General features: G+C 41.7%; 1 protein-coding gene across 2 annotated transcripts in view; it reads right to left on the bottom strand.

Moving 5' to 3' along the window:
- Positions 1-20,196, bottom strand: part of RNF130 (ring finger protein 130) — a 111,893-nt gene that overhangs the window by 27,845 nt on the left and 63,852 nt on the right. For both annotated transcript variants that reach the window (XM_075900529.2, XM_075900528.2), the window contains exons 4-5: positions 6,067-6,138; positions 3,985-4,067 (exon numbers count right to left, since the gene is read on the bottom strand). In XM_075900529.2, the coding sequence (XP_075756644.1) occupies positions 3,985-4,067; positions 6,067-6,138 (155 nt within the window). The remainder of the gene's footprint in view (positions 1-3,984; positions 4,068-6,066; positions 6,139-20,196) is intronic.

Genomic DNA, 20,196 nt, shown 5'->3' with positions numbered 1-20,196 from the left:
TACTCTCCTACTTGGAATCCCACCCCCCATTTTTCACTTTGCCATATGGTAAACATATGAGTTATCTTTTTGCTAGTGCTTCAAAAGCCAACACGGTAATCACTGATTTACTTCTGTCTGTGCACTAGGATTTTATGCTGACCTGTTGCCACTTTAACACTTTAGAAGATATCTGAGAGAGTTTTCACTCAGTGGGTGCATGAGTGTGCAGTGTTCTGCTGAAAAGGGGAGTAGGTTTCTGGCAGGGATACAGAAGTAGGTTGGGACTCCCAAAAGAGGCAGTCCAATATGGCGGAAGAGAGTTTAGCTCATCTGGCCTTTTTTTCTGCCTACAACAATAATCCTTGATAGGTACAGTTAGGCTAGGATCCAGAAATAGGAAAACATGCATTATAAGTGGAGATCAGACTAGGAGGTTCTGGCATGGAGTCAGCAGCAGCTCTATCAGGCTTTGGGGGCACAATACTTTATGCCTGCTTTACTGTTTGGAAAGGACTAAGGAGGCTGGGAAAGACTTAGTTTGAGATGCAGATTGCAGAGCAAAGTTAAGGGAAAGCAATCTATTTTATTTAGCCTTGGTCCCTCCAATGAAGTCAAGTTTACTTTTCTTTAGGGCTCCATGTGTTAATGTCAGCAGGAATAGTTCTGAAAATTGAACTTGCATAGCATCAAACAACTGCCATCCACTTCATTTACTGTATCCTCTGTGCAGCAAGATGAAATACACTATTAATTTTTTGGTTGTTTAAGGTGAATAATAGCATGGATACCTTTTTATTTCTTTTTGGGACCAAAGTAGGTTTAGGAAATCCACAGAAAATGTATTACCACCATCACAAAGGTCAGGTGTTAGGTCTAACCCTGATAAATGAAACCAATTTCCTTCTCAGAATTAGATGTGCTCCTTATTCCCTTCAGATACTTTTTTCATTCTATATGTGGAAGTCTGTTGGTTTCCCAGACTAGCTAGAAACAAGTCTCAGAAAAGCATACCTAAAATAAAAATACCTGCTTCTAAAGTGAAATAAGAGAACACATTTCATGGACAGATCATCTGACACCATTTGGCTCTGAGTATTAAACCACAATCTAATTGCTACAAACCAATAGAAAAGAAAACTGAAAATACTTATGCTCAAAAACTGTGAAGATGTTAGTTCAAGATAATTCCACATGAAAAATTGTTAGAACAGAAATTCTATTATCATGGTACCCATGTGAAGATGAGCATGAATCACTCAAAGAACAGTTAAATAAAGTTTTAATGACAGGAGGGAAAGAAGTGGGAAAGCTTGGAATCTCTAAACAAATCTTTTCTAACCTGGACCCATAATTAGTGTTACTATTGTGCAACTGAATGTTCTTGAATTGCACCCTGGAATATAGAAAACTAAACAGTTTCTGAAATTTCTATCTGACAACTGCTCGTAATAATTCTTGTAGGGCCCTGGAGGACAGAATATCTTTGTATAACAGCAAGGGGAAATGAGTGAAAGTATAAGTTAAATTTGAGTAAAAAATTTAGGATCTGTAAAAACAAACCTTTACAATTTCTAAAACCAAGAAAAATGCTACCAAGTGTTTAACCATGTTTTGATGAAAATAATTTCTAAACAAACATGTCTCTGCAGTATTTGTTACCTATGCACTACAGCAATGAAAACCTAAAAATGAGAGATTCCATTGATTGTCATTGTACGTACACACACACACACGTGTACACACACACGTGTACACACACACACACACACACACACACAAAGAATACAGTGAAAGTGAATTGATATATAAAATTTTTCTGCCTCGCTAAATGAATGTGTTAACTTAAACATGATGGTAAAGACATTTGTATTTACTATGTACAAATTATAATTTTAGATTGTCTCTTTAATATCTTATAATAGCAAAAATTCACTATGCGTTAGAAGAAAAAGCCTCCAGCTTTCTAGGACAGGTTGCAGGAGCAGCTACAAGACTGATAATGAGCTTCAATATGGCCCTCAGGGACACAGAATTGATGTCTGGTTCTGACGTTGTGACAGAGTATCATACATACAGCTATTCACATACCAAACATAGGCTAAGTTTCTGGATCTTGTCTGCATAGTAATGTACATATTTTTCTTTTGGAGGGGAGAAGGAGGAGGAAAAGAAATGTGTTATGAAGTGAAAGGGTAAGGCTAAATAATTCCTCCAAAAATATTCAGTATTTAAAAAAAAAACCCACAACTAAACAGCTACAGAGATAACGTCACACAGTTCTAAATCAAGTTCTTTGGGATGGAGGGGAAAAAGAGAAGACTGAGACAGGACATCAAGGACAGAGTTTGGTTGCTGCATTTTAAGTGCCAGTATAGAATTACTGACAAGACACTGTACTGAAAAAAAATATTTTTGATGGAGATGGCAGCATTTCTAGTAAATGGGAAATGTCTGAGCAAACAGGAACTGCTTACATCTCTGATTCTCACCTATTTGGGCTCAGGACAGCTTACCTCAAACAACTAAATACCTTTAAATAAAAACATCCATGTAATAGACACATTTATGTAAGGAGTACTTAATAAGTACACTATGCATACCACAGTGGCAGATCCTATAGCTTCTGTCCCACAGGGCTGTCTGGGCTGAGCTCTGGGAGTTGTGATCTTTGGGACATCAGTGTTGGTCATGTTTGGTGGGGTCAGTTGGGTCAGATTTGTGAGAATGGTGAAATTTGTTGCAGACTGTCATTGAGCCATTCAAATTTTGCCTGTCTAGCCCACATCATCATGACAAGAGAGGAGGGCGGGACAAATCTAAGCAGCACTGTGACCCTGTGCACCATGTTAAAACACCTGGAAAAGAGGAGCCACAGAGTGCAGGTTGGGCTCTGCAACCCCTGCCCTGCTCCCTTACCTCCAGGGCCAGAATTCCTCCGCATCCTACCCTCACAGGTTTCATCTGATCTTATGGCACATTCTGGCAGCGAAATTCTGGGTTGGGACCCACAGTCATAGCAGGATATCAGGTTACAGTATCCACTATATGGAAATTTGCATCTCTACTTTAATTTACTATGATTAACTGAAGTTCTGGATCTGCTCTTTTTGTCTAATTTATTCTCTTCTTATTTTGTGCCTTTTTCATGGTCTTCACTTCCCCTAAAAATCACTTCCTACTTTCCATATGCCAATCACCTGCCATTCCTCCAGGCTGGTGGTGGGCAATAATTGTTTTGGGGGGGGGAGGGGGGAGAAGGAGGGCACTCTAAGATGTTAGAAAGTGGCCAAAGGCCATACTTTTCTATGGAGGGCAGGGTCTAGGACAGGGTGCAGAAGGGAGTTCAGGGTAGGAGACTAGGGTGCAGGAAAGGGTGTGGGGTCTGAGAGGGAGTTTGGGTGAAGAACAAGGTTGTGAGCTAGGGCAGGGAACTGGGGTGCAGAATGGGTGGAGGGAATGGGTGCAGGAGAGGATTTTGGCCTGTGGTAGGAGTATTGGAGGGGGTGCAGGGTCTGGGAGGGAGTTTTGACCTTGGGGAGGGGAGAGTGAAGAGGGTTCGGGTGGTAACTTAGGGCAGGAGAGGGTAATGACCCGAGGTAGGGAGTCGGAGTGTGGGAGGTGTTTACCTAGGCGGCTCCTGGACAGCAGCCCTGCTCAAAAGAGCCAGCTGCTCCCTGTGGCTCTCTGCTCCAGGCACTGGGAGGAGGCTTTGTGTATTGCCCTTGCCCCCCCCCCCACAATTTTACAGATCCTATTGTCAATACTGTCTACTCCCACCTTCTCACGTCAGTATATTGTATTTACTTTATTGAGACTGCATGCTCCCAGGACAAGGGACCTGTCTAAACTATATATGTGTAAAATATTATGCACACCTCTGTTGGAATATAACAGGGAAGAGAACATGCTAGATAAAATGAAACAAAGGAATGTAAACAAGAATCAGCACACTTCTTTTTAGGAATAAATTCATTTACAAAGGAAGAGAAATTGCTAGCTTACTTGCATGGCAGAATGCGGACAACATCGTTCTGCTTGTAACACTCGATACAGACAGCACAATGATCAAAGTCAGGGTCTGTTTCCTAAAATGAATAGCATGAAAACTCAAGTCAAGAGTTAAGATTACATTAAAGGCAAAGTAGGCATGATTAGTCATCAGGAACTGTGTACTGTGGCAGTGAGGATCAAATATGCAAAGTGGCTATGGACAGGAAGAGGTAGAAAAGGGTGAAAAGATTATAAATAAATAAATTCAAACATGCCTCACAAAGAAGATACAACACACATTTTACATGCATATCAAAGTCACAATTTCATTTAAAATCAGTATTTATGTATACACTAGATTTAAAATAGAATAAAACAGCTATCATTCCTTTGTACAAATAGTACTTTGTATTTTGACTCAAAAGATACTTCCACAGGATTTTATTCCAATTATAATCTAGTCTACATCTTTACTTTACAATGTTTTATATGATACTACTAAAGCAGAATTATTACATCTCCTTTTATAATCAGAGCTAACCCTCTTTTGTTTTGTTTCATACTTCAGAAAGTCAAGTGTTCTTTTCTACTCTTTAGAACCAAGAATTACTGATGTCATTCCTATATATAAACATCTAGCTCAAGATCACTTGCTGGCTATACTTTGTTACAAAGGTTACAGTCTAATTACTGTTTCTATATGGATAAAAATAATTGCACATATTTTAAGTTTCCATTTGGAGAAAGGTGGATTTCATGTAGATCATGTCATGGCATTGGTAGTACACACGAAGACCTGTGGGCTATCCAGACACACAGGCTGTGCTTTCTTTCAAAACATACTTTTTTTCAGCACTAGCAAAGTACTAAAACAAGGACATAAAGAACCATAGCAAGACAAAATTAACAACTCCACAGTTGGAAACAGGCAGTCAATATTTCATGCAGAGAACCCTGATGGGCTGCACTGATGAGTGGCAGATTTATTCCTGTATTCCTTTCAACTACATACATGTCCCCTGCTGCCTGTTCTGCAATCTCCATATCACTTAATCTTGCATCTATGTTGTCAGGAAGGCAACTTCTTCCCTTGTCATTTTAATAAGTTCTAAATATACACACATCAGCAAAGATCTACTGCAGAAGATTCATGTAACTAAATTGCTTAGAAACAAAACAAAAACAAAACAAAACCCAAAAAACAATGGCTTGAGAAAAGCATTTTTCTCATGTTTCTCTTCAGAGAAGCAAATTCAGATGACTTCTCCTATTTCTGCTGTGTAGGTAGCAAAGATGATGGGAGGGAGTCAGTGTGGAAGAAGCAAAGGGAAACATTTTTCTTTTAAAAGGCAAAAAAAATTATAATCAGAACACTATTTAATTATAATCACACCTGTGCCTTTTGCAAAAGGAAAGGGAAAAGTGACTCATGCTATAAATACATTTTACAGCTGATACAGAACTTATGAGGTTCAATTGTATAGGTTTCAATTGTTCTTTGATATCCAAATATAGTTCACTATAGCACAAGACTTCAGACTCCAAGTATTTCAACTCAACCTCTCCCTTAGCTCAAGAGACCACTAGTCTATAAAAGTGAATTCTCACAAGGACACTTTCTCTATAAACCCTCAATTTTTACTTTGCACAACATATATGTGCAGCATTCTAAGTGTACAGTGTTCCACATAACTAACACTAAACTTGCCTTTCTCTAGTACTCACAATTTATACAGATTCATTAGCAGCACAGTAAATTAAATGTTACCATGATGGCTCAATACCTTAGGGGTTCTTGTACACAAAGCCTTCTGCACTCCTGCCTGCAGAAATACACAGCCAGCTAACACAAAACAGCACTCAATCACAGTTCAACTAGTCCCAGAACAAGAAAAATTCTCCTCTGGGGGAAAAAAGGCTACAGATTACAGAAAAGCTCTAGATGTCACACTGAAATACTGCAGCAAAAGATTTCCCCATAAAGTAAGCAAGCATCAAAGATGAGAGGAAAAAGAAAAACAAATCAGATAAATAAATTGTTTTTACTATCAAGGTAAACAATGAGTATACTGTGCTGAAGTCTTATTACCATACCTTATCACCCTTCTTTACTGTCCTGGTTGTCAATTTGCCAATGGCTTTCTTTGCAGCATCTCCAAGACGACGCTATTGAAGTTAGAGAAAAAGAACACACGGATTAATGCTTAGAGTCTAACAATTTTTATCCTTTAAAATTACTTAACTGGCTAAATATTAATGCTGCAATACTCTGCTATAATTGGCTAATAATCAAAGTATAAAGGATATGGTAACTACAATCAGATAACCTGCACATACCACCAAAGAGAAAATCCAGCTGCAGACTGTGTACATGCAGTTAAGGAAATCATTTGCTATTGCAAAAGTCTCATAGGCGGTTTCAGATACGGTTTTTAAAAAGTATCAGAGGGGTAGCCGTATTAGTCTGAATCTGCAAAAGCGACGAGGAGTCCTGTGGCACCTTATAGACTAACTCAAGTGTAGGAGCATAAGCTTTCGTGGGCAAAGACCCACTTCGTCAGATGCATTTAAAAAATCTCAGAGCCATTAAAATACATACACTGGGATATAGCGATTCATGCCTTTCCACTAATTCCTACTGTATTCTGCTCTAATTAATTTTTATTCAATGACCTGTATATCATCCCTTGTTCTCTTCCTAAGTTTTCTATTTGGCATTTCCGAGTAGAGTATAAACCTGCCAAAAAGGCAGACAATTCACAGCCTTGCCTAATAGTTATCTCAATACAACATAAAACCAAACAGTATTTACACACGCTAGAAAATAATTTAATACCCATAAAATAAAAATGCAATCAATGCACTTTACACTTGAATAAAGTTCATATGAATACTGATCCCAAGACAAATCTATTTGGTTGCAAAGGGTCAAGTTGTTTTTAATGGGCATCAGTGTTCGTTGCAAACAGTCATTTCTATGTGTAAAGTGCTGATTCCAACAGCAGTGCTGTGTTCCATGCCAATTAAGAATGGCAACTTGCCAGTTGGTTCATAGGATTTAAGGGCCAGATCACGTTGAGCTGAACAAAGCTCATGCTTCCTCATTTCAATAACTATGAGCCACAGAAACAGGAGGAGGTTTCCACTGATTGGCAGAAAGAAAGTTAGTTTATTTTTTCATTTAAAAGCTTCTATAATTATGCACATGATTACTGTGAACTTTCTACCTTCATCATGGCTCTCCTGAGCAGGTGCAAATTGCAAGTCAGAAGTCACCATATGTCTTTGAAACAGGTCAAGTAACTGGATATTTGTGTCTGTTCCCAGCCTTTTATAAGCTTGAAAATAAACTAAAATCTTTCCTTACAAGTTGTCCTTTTTTATATCACATACTTTTCCTTTGTTTAACAGTGCTGAAATAAATATGGCTGCTTTTATTTAAGCAACTTACTTAAGACCCAATTATGCCAGCGCAATTTATGTACCAAAATCATTAGCAATGCTAGCCATGTTCTGGAATTGTACAAAACACTTCTAAAGTTTTTGCAATAGCAATGGCTCTTTCATTTTAGGGTTTAAGATCTTGAAATGGAATGATAAATCTGTAAATAGGAGAGATATCCAATCACTGAACTGTGGTTTGCCTGCACAGCTGCAGTGATCTTTTCATTAACTGACAAAGCTATGTTGGCAGAATTTTGGGAATGACATTGCAATGGATGTTTCCATGTTGCCTAATGATCACTTTAGTAGCTCAAAAGTAGCTGGAGGACACAATAGCCATCTCTCTCCTGCCCTGAAGCTGGCATAAGGCTGTTGGCTCTGCAACATCCCCTCAAAACACTGCTCTGTTTCAGAAGATTTTCCAGATGAGGGAAACTATTGCTCTCTAACTTCTTAAGGCATGGCATAAAGTTTATTTTACTTGCTAGCTACTTTACAAATATAGAAACGTAGCGTTGAGTCTGTGTCTCTTGAATGAAATTGGGCACTGCAGATTAGTCGTCAGTTTTTGGTAAATATAACTCCACCACTAAGATTGGAATTAAACAAGTTTACTCTGCACATGATCTTTACTTTGAAATAAATGACAATTGTTTTAGCAAAACCTTACTGCAAAATGGTAGTTTCTACAGAGCAAAGCAGTATTCTATAAGTTCATCCAGGGCTGTTCAGTTTGGTAAGTGCTTGGTCATTTTTCTTCAGAATGTAAATAAGTTGCAAAGTCTGCATTCAGTATTCAAGACTGTGAGCTACTATAGGCACTGAAACACCTCGGCTGTGTCTAGACTAGCCAGTTTTTCCCGGAAAAATCAGCTGCTTTTCCGGAAAAACTTGCCAGCTGTCTACACTGGCCGCTTGAATTTCCGCAAAAGCACTGACTTCCTACTGTAAGAAATCAGTGCTTCTTGCGGAAATACTATGCTGCTCCCATTCAAGCAAAAGTCCCTTTTGCGCAAAGCTATTGCGCAAAAGGGCCAGTGTAGACAGCTCAGATTTGTTTTCCGCAAAAAAGACCCGATCGCGAAAATGGCGATCAGGCCTTTTTTGCGGAAAAGCGCGTCTAGATTGGCACGGACGCTTTTCCACAAAAAGTGCTTTTGCGGAAAAGCGTCTGTGCCAATCTAGACACACTGTTCCGAAAATGCTTTTAATGGAAAACTTTTCCGTTAAAAGCATTTCCGGAAAGTCATGCAAATCTAGACGCAGCCCTCCTTTAATGACAACTTAAGTGACTCTTCCTGGGATGCATTCATGTAATAGTTTCCATCACATAATTTTCTATAGGGAATGTTACATATGCATAATTAAGGAAATGTCTTAGCCCACCTCTAAACTTAGCCACCTTTTCAGGAACACAGCAGTTGGTATATAGCAGGGGTGGGCAATAATTTTTAATGGAGAACACTGCAAGATTTTGGTAAGTGGTCAAGGACTGCACTTTGCTGAAGAGGGCACAGCATCTGGGACAGCAGGTGGGGTGCAGAAGGGAGTTTGGCTGAAGGAGGGGGTTATGATCAGGGTCAGGAGTGTAGGGTGCTGGGTCTAGGAGGGGTTATGAGTGCAGTAGAGGATTCTGGTCTGTGGGAGGGGCATAGGAGGGAGTGGTGACCTGGAGGAAGAGAGGATACAGAGGGTTTGGGTGGTGGCCTAGAGCAGATAGTTGGGGAGAAGGAGAGGGACAGGCTCTAGCTGGGAGCCCCTTACCTAGGCAGCTGCTTCATAAGAACCCTGCCTGTGTGCTAGGCAGACTGCTCCACATGGCTCTACTCCAGCACAGGCAGGGGGGAGTGAGGAGACTTTAATCACTACCCCTGCCCTCAGCAAAATTTTTCTTCTCCTATTGGTCAGAAACTGGCCAATGGGAGCCTGGGGCTTTTGCTAGGGGGCGGGGATGCCACACAAACTTTCTCCTCCCCGCCCAGTTTGCAGAGCAATTAGCAGCCTGCTGTTTAAAGCAAGTGAAACTGCTCTATGGTAAGGGTGCTGATGAGATGGCCCTCAAGCCACCTCTTGCCCAGCTCTGGTGTGTAGCATCCTCACACTCTATTGTAGGATAGGAAGTCAAGAGTACTACGGGCCATTCAAATTGACACACTATGTCTATAAAGTGCTTTTAAATCTTTTGTAATACACTGATTATAGATGGAACAGACAGCACTACTTATAAATAAGGTTGATTGTCACATCCCACTACAAAACAACTGTTTTAAGTTTATAACTTTGCCTAATTAACAATTCAGGACAATATTCCCTCCAATCTTTTCCATCCATGTGCAAAATATATTTTATCTGCGCTGAGACGTGTAAATGCACCATGTCACCCTCACACATACAAAAAAAAGCTAGCTGTGGGCATCAGAGTTTCTTCTGAGTGGCCACACAAGTGAGCAGCTTACAGGAAACACTGGTTCAGGCTGAAGTTTCTCCATGCTAGTGTCTGCCTCCAGCTTTTTTTTTTTTTTTTTTTTTTTTTAAATAACTTCAGCTAAATCAGTTTGATCATTATGGATAATATGTTTTGCCCATGCTAAAGATTTAGAGAGAAACTAACATCTTCATGCTCTGGAACAGGGGCTTGAAATTTGACAGGGATCATCCTGTTGGGAGTGTGTCTCAAGCCACCCCTGTAAAAAGTCACCCAAATATGGCCAGTTTATAAGCCTTAGAAAAACTGCTATTTGCACATGCTCATGAGAGATTTGTTTACAGTTGAATTTCCAGAGAATGTTCAGGCTCAGGGTAGGGTCTAAACAGGACTTAATTGCAGTTGTTTTTCCTACTACTGCTCCAGCACTGAACGGGGAGACACTCTACCCTGTTTTCAATGCTCCCCCCCCCTTGCTGTAAACCAGACAGGGAGGAGGAAAAAGTAACCTACAGTGCCAACCCTAGACATGAGTGATGAGGGTGGCTGCTCAGGATGTGCCGATGGGGGCCCATATGAATAGTCTCACATGACCTTACTTGGGGACAGTTAGCTAAGCAGGAGGGGAAACAGAGCAGCCAGATCAGCGAGGACAGAGGCACTCATGCATCTCAGGTAACTCTTCAAATTTTTTTCCACAATTTGATCTGAGGAAGTGGGTCTGGCCCATGAAAGCTCATCACCTAATAAACCAGTGGTCCCCAACACGGTGCCCGCGGGCGCCAGGCATTTGTGTGCACCCACCAAGTGCTCGGGGCTGGCCTGGCCCCGGGCACGTGGCGCATGCATGGTGCCGGAGCCGGCCCCAGGCACATGGCTCACGGTGAGTGCCGGTCCCGGGAGCGCCGCGGATTGGCCGCCCGCGCTCTGGGAGCATGGCGCATGGGGGGAGTGCCAGTCCCCGGGCATGCGGCTATGGGGGGGCCCCACCCCTCGGTGCACAAGTGTCCCTGCCCTCTCGCGCCCGGCAGGCGAACGGCCACGCCCCCGGCACCCAGCAACCTCTAATGGTTGGGGACCATTGTAATAAACCATCTTGTTAGTCTTTAAAGCGCTGCATAGTCCTGTCTTTTGTTTCGTCTAGTCTGGTGAGAGCAGCAGTAGGGGTGGATGCCCAGCAGAACTCCCCAATCTCTCTGAGAAAGAGGGCCTCTGTAGAAGCCATGTGGGGAGTGGGTTGGGTAGACTGCTAGAAGAGGCTTAGGGTGGGTGGCTGAGTTCAGTGGGGATTGAAGGAGTATGTAGCTTCTCTGTGTTCTGGCTGGCTAAGGGGTTGGAGCAGCCTTGCTATCTGGGTGTGTGTTACTGTGAAGCAGGTGTGGGTCCACATCCTCCCTTTTCTTCCCCTTCCCTTCCTAATAGCCACTTTTCCAGGAAAGGGCTTTCCCTTGACTCTTAACAGTAAACAGATTTAGCTTTGCAAAGTGAGCACCAGGCTAACCCAGGATGGTATTGGAACCTGCCTGCATCCCATCCTTTCCCTGCAGAGAGATGACACATTGGGGGGGGGGGGGGGGGGAGCATGCACTGCACTGGGTCACATTACCCCCACACACCCAGTTTTCTCCAAGGTCTGCTTGCCAAGATCTCTCCTCCACCCTCTCCTGCTTGCTGGAGGCAGGCAGCCTGGGGCCAAGCCACGAGAGAGAAACAAATAGCATATGCACCAAGGACCTCAGCCTGGAAGGCTACATCTAGACTGGCATGATTTTCTGCAAATGCTTTTTAACGGAAAAGTTTTTCCCGTTAAAAGCATTTGCGGAAAAGAGCATCTAGATTGGCACGGACACTGTTCCGCAAAAGCACTTTGAGGAAAAGCATCCATGCCAATCTAGACATGGTTTTGCGCAAGAAAGCCCCGATCTCCATTTTTGCAATCGGGGCTTTTTGCGCAAAGCAATACCACGTTGTCTACACTGACCCTCTTGCGCAAAAGCATTTGCGCAAGAGGGCTTTTGCTTGAATGGGAGCAGCATAGCATTTCCGCAAGAACACTGACAATCTTACACAAGATTGTCAGTGTTCTTGCAGAAATTCAAGCGGCCAGTGTAGACAGCTGGCAAGTTTTTCAGCAAAAGCAGCTGTTTTTGCAGAAAAACTTGCCAGTCTAGATGCAGCCGAATAGTAGGGAGGAGGGAAGGCTGCTGAGGTTAGGTAAGGGAGGAAGGAATAGTTGCTTTCCCACAGGGGAACTGAGGGGGAGAGGTGGAATACCAGCTAGGGATAGGGGTATGACGCTTGAGTGGTTGGGGTAAGGACTTTAAGTTGTGCCCCCTAAAAGCAGTTGAAGATCATGTCCTCCCTGCTCCCCTGGCTCAGAAGTTTTACTCACTTTTATTTTTGAGGGGGGGCGGGGGAGTGCTAGGGGGCTGTGAGGCAGTGGGCTGGGTGCAGAGGAGAGGAAAATGGGGTTACAATGGGTGGTGTCTACCTGCCAGGCTGAAACTCATACCTTTCTTTCAATTCTTGATCACCTATCTGCACCATCAGGATCTGTTTGTTTTCACTACAAGTTGTACTTAACAGTATGCTGAAATTCCTGAGGGCAAGGAGCCTTTGTCAGAGCTGTTGCTGGGCTCCGTGTTGTTACTACATCAAAATTAAGAATAAAGAAATTTCTTTTGCTCCCATGCAAACCTTTTTCATGCTCTCAAAGGCACTGGGGTTCCTAGTATGATTATTAGGGATGTAAAATTTCAATTTGTCTAATTGAATAGTTGATGCTAAGGATGTTAAATTGCAGTTAACTGACTAGTTGAGTAGTCAATGGACTTTCCATCCACTACTTGACTACTCATCAGGCATTTCCACATTCCTCCTTTGAAATGTACAAGAGTCCCCACTGGGACAAAACTCCGCAGGGCAACGCTACATAGCTTCCCCTTTGATATGCCACCTCTGTGTTTCAAAAGGGCAGTTGTGGAGCCTGGGGGCAGCTGGGGCATTCCCAGCTGTCCCCAGGCTACACGGCACTTCGGCCTTTTAAAGAGGCAGTTTGAAACACTGGGTTGGGGTTTCAAAGCAGCAGCACCGCACAGCTGATCCCTGGCTCAGCTGTGTAGTGCAGCTGCTTTGAAGCACCAAAATACAAGTTCACCCAGGGCGCCATTTTCCCTAAGGCCAACCCTGCCTGACTGGAACACAAAGGGGTCAGAAATTGTGGAGGTAGGATCTGGGGTGAAAGGCAGGGTGCGGCAGACAGAAGCTCAGGGAGATAGAGGAAGGAAGGGTCTAACCCTACTGCATGCTCACCTGCAGAATCTGGAAATGAACTCAGGGAGTCCTGGGTCTCTGCGGTACTCTGCTATTAGCAAAGAACTATGAAACCCACTGGCGAAGTGTGTTCACTGCATCTCTTATCTCTTCACAGATCAATCTAGAGATAATAGCCTCTGACTGATCAGTTCAAGTAGTAGATATTGTGCTGTGAATTTAAGGTCCAATATGAACTGTAACCTTTGTACAAAATGTGCTTTGTGGCATTTGAACTCCAACAACTTATCAATAATAACTTGCATGATGTATGTGCTCCGTGTGTTGAGTTACAGACATATGCTTGGATTATAATGAAAGTGTGTTTAAATCAAGCAAGCAAGCAAGGGGAATTTATAAACAGGTCTGCCATAGACAAAGGAATGTGTTTGCTCCTTTATCTAGCCTGGACATCAGGCAGAGACAAATAAAGTAGATTTACATATAAGCAGTGAAGAAAGCTACCATGCTAACAAGGGAAGGAGAGATTTCAGGAAACAGAATGATTTGCATGTTAGCAGACATCAACCAGGGATGGAAGAGCATGGAGCTTCCTTCATCACTAGACCCCATGTCCTTCCTCATAGTTTGAAAATACTTTTGAGTTGACCCTGAGAAAAATCAATTTCAAAGGGTTGAAGTGGGGCTGAACCTCAAGTTATAACTGAATCAACTGATTGTGTACCATGTTATTGTATTATAAAAGCATACAGAGCGAGGTCTTTTCTGAAAGCTAATGATACACTGATTAATAATTGTGAAATGTATGAATCAATACTATGGGGAAATAATATGCTTTAAAATCTGGCAAAACAGGTTCCCTCCCAAATAGGAGAGAAAGTTATGTTCCTAACTCCTATGTAAATTAATCATGTTGGAGTCAAAACAATGGAAGCCCTATTTATATACAGAGGGATGGACAATGCACAAAAAAGGCAGAACTGCTTAAGGCCACCTTTGCCTTTTGAAACAATAGCACTGCATGTTGGAGGACAGAAGCCCTTTTAGGCAAGCAGCTGGAGAAAGACAAGAAGCCAGAGATCTTGCTAGCTGAGAAAGATGGGTTCTTCAAACAGGAAAGAGTTTGAAAGTCTCTGGAAACTAATATTGTCACTCAGTCACAGGAAGCAAATATCTTGTACTTCTGTAAAAGGTACAAGGGAAGGGGAAGTTAGCTAGGGTTGGAAAGAATGAATGAATGGCAAGAGAAAACATCTTGAACAAAGCCTGTACCTTACCAGATGAAGTTTTAGAAGAATGTTTTTGCTTTTATTTTTGTTCTTTTCTAACACTATTCCTTTTACTGGGCACCACTTACTCGATGTTGAATATGAGTCAACAGTGTGATGCTGTTGCAAAAAAAGCAAATATGATTCTAGGTTGTATCAACAGGTGTGTTGTAAGCAAAACTCGTGAAGTCATTCTGCCGCTCTACTCTGCACTAGTTAGGCCTCAGCTGGAGTACTGTGTCCAGTTCTGGGCACCACATTTCAAGAAAGATGTGGAGAAATTGGAAAGGGTACAGAGAAGAGCGACAAGAATGATTAAAGGTTTAGAGAACATGACCTATGAAGCCAGGCTTCATGAACTGGGCTTGTTTAGTTTGGAAAAAAGAAGATAAGGGGGGACATGATAGCGGTTTTCAAATATCTAAAAGGGTGTCACAAGGAGGAAGGCGAAAATTTGTTCCTCTTGGTTTCTGAGGACAGGACAAGGAGTAATGGGCTTAAAGTGCAGCAGGGGAGGTTTAGATTGGACATTAGGAAAAAATTCCTAACTGTCAGGGTGGTCAAATATTGGAATAAATTGCCAAGGGAGGTGGTAGAATCTCCCTCTCTGGAGATATTTAAGAACAGGTTAGATAGACATCTGTCAGGGATGGTGTAGACGGAGCTTGATCCTGCCTTGAGGGCGGGGGGCTGGACTCGATGACCTCTCGAGGTCCCTTCCAGTCCTATTATTCTATGATTCTATGATGTTAATACATAAATATTTTTACTATAAGCCAACTCAGTGCTGTGTTTTCTGGGCAGGGTGTTTTTCCCTAAGTAAGTTAAGCTCTGATGTACTTTTGTCTCTAAAAAGGAGCAAGCAAACATTTTTTTCCCTAACTTGTTCAGGGGGGCTGGACATTGCAGAGAACACAATTTTGACAACTTTCGAAGTATGGAGGAGTCATCTTGCTGATTGTAGCGAAGACTGGTGGAAGCCAGAGTGGGCCCATAGGCAGGCTGTGGGTCAGAGCTGCTAAACTGGGGTTTTCTAGTTCAGACACTAAGGGTATGTCTAAACTACATCTCTTTTTCGATCAAGGAATGTAAATTAGACATATCAAAACTGTAAATGAAGCTGGGATTTGAATTTCCTGCGCTTCATTTCCATAATGGCGGTCATTGGGAAAAGAAAACCCCGGTTAAGATAGGGATCTTTTGACAGAAATGTCTCATTTCAAAAAAAATGAGGGTTACAGAATCTTTCAAACTGGGGCATTTCTATCAAAAAATCCCCGTCTTGACAGCGGGTTTTTTCCAAAAAGTGGCTTTTCGAAAAAAGCCGCAGCTGCCATTATGCAAATAAAGTACAAGAAATTCAAATCCTAGCTTATTTTACAGTTTCAATATGTCTAATTTACATCCCTTTATCAAAAAGGCGATGTAGTTTAGACGTACCCTAAAGGTGTAACCTGAAGGTTCGCCAGGTGGTGCCAGGTTGTGAGTTATAGCATCAGGATATTTCAGGCACCCAGGGTAACAGGACAGGCAGTGACAACTTCTCACTGATCTGGACTGCACCTTTAAACCACAGCACAACTGCATATACACATGGGCCTGCACTGAAAGTTATTTTACAAGAGTCCCTTTTCTTTTGGAAATGTTAATACATACAAAATTAACCACAGCAAGCCTGATCTTTAAATTGATCACATTTAAATATCTTAATTCTAATGGCTGTTTGGAGATCATATTAAGTTTCACAGATTCTGTACTTTGAGGCTTTATATCAATGTGAAAATAGCGCACGTGCTGCATTAGTGGGACTCATCCCACCTCATGTAAACTGTACCAGTGCAGAGTGTTTACACTTTTGATTTTTGATCACGTGCTTACATTGATTCAAAAATCCCTAATGTGGATAAAACCCTCTAATGAGCCAACATTCTATATATCCTAGTTTTGCTAGTTGTACACCAAGAGTAAATGGAATTTTTGCTTTCACACTCATGACTGATGGTAGTTTAAGAAAAAAAGATATCACTACCTGGCAAACTAAATAACCATCAAATTTGCTTAATGATTTTGGACTAGTGAAAGTGTACATATTTATCCATGTGAAACACCTGTAACATACAGTTCTACTTAGTTTATTTAAGAAATAGAGCATCTGTTTTCACTTATTTCTGTAGAAAGGATAGTGTGCTTCTAAACATAATAGCTTAAAAACAGCAGAGTTCACAAATTAGCTGTTACTGCATCACTAAAAGCTCTGGCTTCTCCTTTACAATATATCTGAACATTTCAAACTGAGTTCTAACTGCTGCCACCTCGTTATTAAACTTTAATAAGCTGAGCTTTTTAAACCACATAAAAATTTCATCAAGTTTCTCCTGACCTTTGAAAAAATATAAAGCAAGTAAAGGTCATAAGAGCACTTTCCCCACAGAGCTGCAGTTTTAAAATGTGTGCACAGGGAACAAATCTCCAGCCACGTACAGGATGCAAGAGGAACAATTTAACTTTCCACGGATATTCTTTGAATGATAATTATATTTAAACTTTTAATATCGAAAGGAACCATGATGAGTACCAGTTTCAGGTTATGCAGCTAAATATAATATATACCAAGGAAACTTCCAGGGTCTCTATGGGGCCTATCACACCACAACTAGTATTTCCGGCAACAACTTTAGCCACTGTCAAAACATTTAAAAAAATGCCATTTGTTTTAGGTATTCAAATTTAGCACAGTTGTTAGAGCTTTAAAAAGTGCAATAAGGAGCCCCCCCCCTTTTTAAACTGAATATATAGAAAACCACAGAAAGTCACCACAGAAAGACTTTAATGATGCTTGAAAATGCTTATTTAAGCAGTGATTATAGCCAAACAAATTTCAAAACAAACTGGGGATCTAGAGAGACAACAAATTCTATCCTCAGTGTGGCGAGCAAGAGAATGTCAAGAAGAATACATGCAGAATGTTTTGCAGTTTGTTAATCCTTCCCCATAAAAGAAATAACATAGTACATGGGAACAGAAGCAGGAAGAGAATAAAATTAGGACAGTAGGCCCGTGTACTTTTAACAAAGCCAGAACTTTCAGAGTCCAATTAATATCTAGGTATGTGTCATAAGTGACTAAGAATTTTCTTACAGTGCAGCCATATTCAGACATAACTGCAAGACAAAATATTGGTGAAAGTGAAAATATTAGCACAATATAAAGTTCATACACTGGCTAAGTTGGTTCATGGAGTTTTGTCATACCAAGAGTCACAGGTGTACTTCATAGTTAAGTGGCCTGAGATCTAAATGGGAATCCATAGGCCAAGGAAGTAGAGGTTCAAGGGGTTCTGTAGCACTCCCCAGGTTTTGCACCCTGCATCAAGGTCCCATTTACCAGCCCGTGCCCAGGGGCCTGCTGCTTCTGGGGGTCCTGGCTGCTGGCCCAGGGGGCTCTGTTGCCACCCAGGGTGCCAACAGCTCTACTTCAAGCCTCTGGGGCCCCAACCATTGGCCCTGCACCCAGGGCTCCATAGTTGTTCCCAGTTGTGGCCCCGGCCTAAGATGGGGGAATGGCCTGAGGGAGGCACAGTGCCACATCCCCACACCGAAAATTGTTCCAGAGCCACTGTTAGAATCCTTCAGTGCACTGACAACAGCTAGCTCTGCAATATTTTCCTTGGTTCTTTAGAATCCCCATCACTATAAAAAAGCGTAAGTGGCCAGTTATATGGGCCTGTGCTCCATGAATATTCAGGAATGTGGGCTTGGTTCCACATTTTATGTTTATATTTTCAGAGCTGTAGGATGAACCAGGGCAACTGCCTCTGGCCCCATACTTTACCCGACCCCACCTTGCTTCTTCCCACCCCTACTCTGCCCCTTTCTTCAAGCCCCCACCCTACCTCTTTCCAGCTTCTGCCCCCTCAGCAGAGCAACACTAGGAATAGGCAAGGCAGAGTGGAGCAGGGTGGGCTGGCGCCAGACCCCCCTGCTAATCTCCCATGCCACCCTGGACTCCACATACCTCTGAAGTATGCTCCTCCGCCCCCAAAGTGTGGGTCCCAGGGTTGTTGCCCTGGTCCATTCTATGTACAGGACAGTTGCCATTCTGCGCACCATCAGAAGTTATAAAAACCTGGCACCCATGTAAGGAAGTCCTAACAGACAGCACACTACAGCTGTTAAAACAGAGGACTGGGAGTATCAGGTGGTTTGCGTACTACTCCTGGCTTTCCCAAAGATCACACAAGAAATTACTGCAAATCACTTAATCACTCTTTGCCTCAGTTTCTTAATCTAGAAAAAGGAGATATTTATGTAACTCACAGGAACGTTACATTAATTCATTAGTTTTGGAGTGCACTTTGAGAATATATTCAGCAGTTCAGAGCAGATGTGTAGTGCATTATGAAACTAATCAGTTCTCAGTCCACTACCTACATTAGTAAATAAGGGCTACATTTTCTTAAAAATAATGATATTTTTCAAGATCAACTTCTTGGAACTATAGAATATCACTGTCAGGTGCTGAGCACTGGACCCAACAAAATAAAAGCCGAAGACAACTCCCCTGAAGATTGAGATTTTTAAGGACTCAATTCTTGGTCTGAATGTCCTCAGGCAGCTTTTAGAAAGTCAAGTCAGATACTGAGCCTACAGAATCACAGATATCACATAGGGAGTAAATTCTGTTTTTAAATTTGCCAACTGCCATCATTCTCCAAGTCATGCACTAATGGTCAATGTAGAGAATTCTGTCCAGCTGCATCTCTGCTTTCCCACACAAGGATATTGTACTTTTTAGTCCAGTTCAGCTGTGGTCCAAAATTTTCATAAGGAGAACAACATACATTTCTCACGAATTACATTCTATTTGCAATATGATAACAGCTTTGTAGCATCTACAGCACTTGCTTTTCTATTACTCTATGTAAACAATTCTGTCTTGCTATTTATTTAAAGCTACTTAGTAGCTGCAAACAGGGAGACAGTGTTACATGACTAATCAGGCCTGCACTGACCCTACAACAGGGATCGCCAACCTGCGGCATGAAGCTTGTAAAGAAAAAACTGCAGCTCCTGATGGAACCAGGATGGAATCCGGAACCAAAATAAAGAACTCTATAATAATGGGGGATATTAATAATGGGGGATTTTAATTACCCCCATATTGACTGGATACATGTCACCTCAGGAAGAGAAGCGGAGATAAAATTTCTCAATGGCTTAAATGACTGCTTCTTGGAGCAGCTGGTGTAGGAACCCACAAGGGGAGAGGCAATTCTCGATTTAGTCCTGAGTGGAGTGCAGGATCAGGTCCAGGATATAACCGTTACAGGACCACTTGGGAATAGTGACCATAATATAAGAACATTCAACATTCCTGTGGTGGGAAGAACCCCTCAGTAGTCCAGCACTCTGGCATTTAATTTCAAAAAGGAGAATTACACAAAAATGAGGAGGTTAGTTAAACAGAAATTAAAAGGCACAGTGACTAGAGCCAAATCCCTGAAAGCTGCATGGAAACTTTTTAAAGACACCATAATAGAGGCTCAACTTAAATGTATATCCCAAATTAAAAAACATAGCAAGAGACCTAAAAAAGAGTCACCGTGGCTTAACCACCATGTAAAAGAAGGAGTGAGGGACAAAAAGGTATCTTTTAAGAAGTGGAAGTCCAATCCTAGTGAGATAAACAGAAAGGAACATAAACACTGTCAAATCAAGTGTAAAAATGTAATAAGAAAAAGCAAAAAAAGATTTTGAGGAACAGGAGCCAAAAACTCAAAAAGAAATAAAATGTTTTTTAAGTACATTAGAAGCA

This window comes from Pelodiscus sinensis, chromosome 16 (assembly GCF_052426305.1).
Source record: "Pelodiscus sinensis isolate ZL-2025 chromosome 16, ASM5242630v1, whole genome shotgun sequence".
Lineage (NCBI taxonomy): Eukaryota > Metazoa > Chordata > Testudines > Trionychidae > Pelodiscus > Pelodiscus sinensis.
The sequence above is the reverse complement of the archived record's forward strand: the minus strand, read 5'-3'. Positions and strand labels throughout refer to the sequence as shown.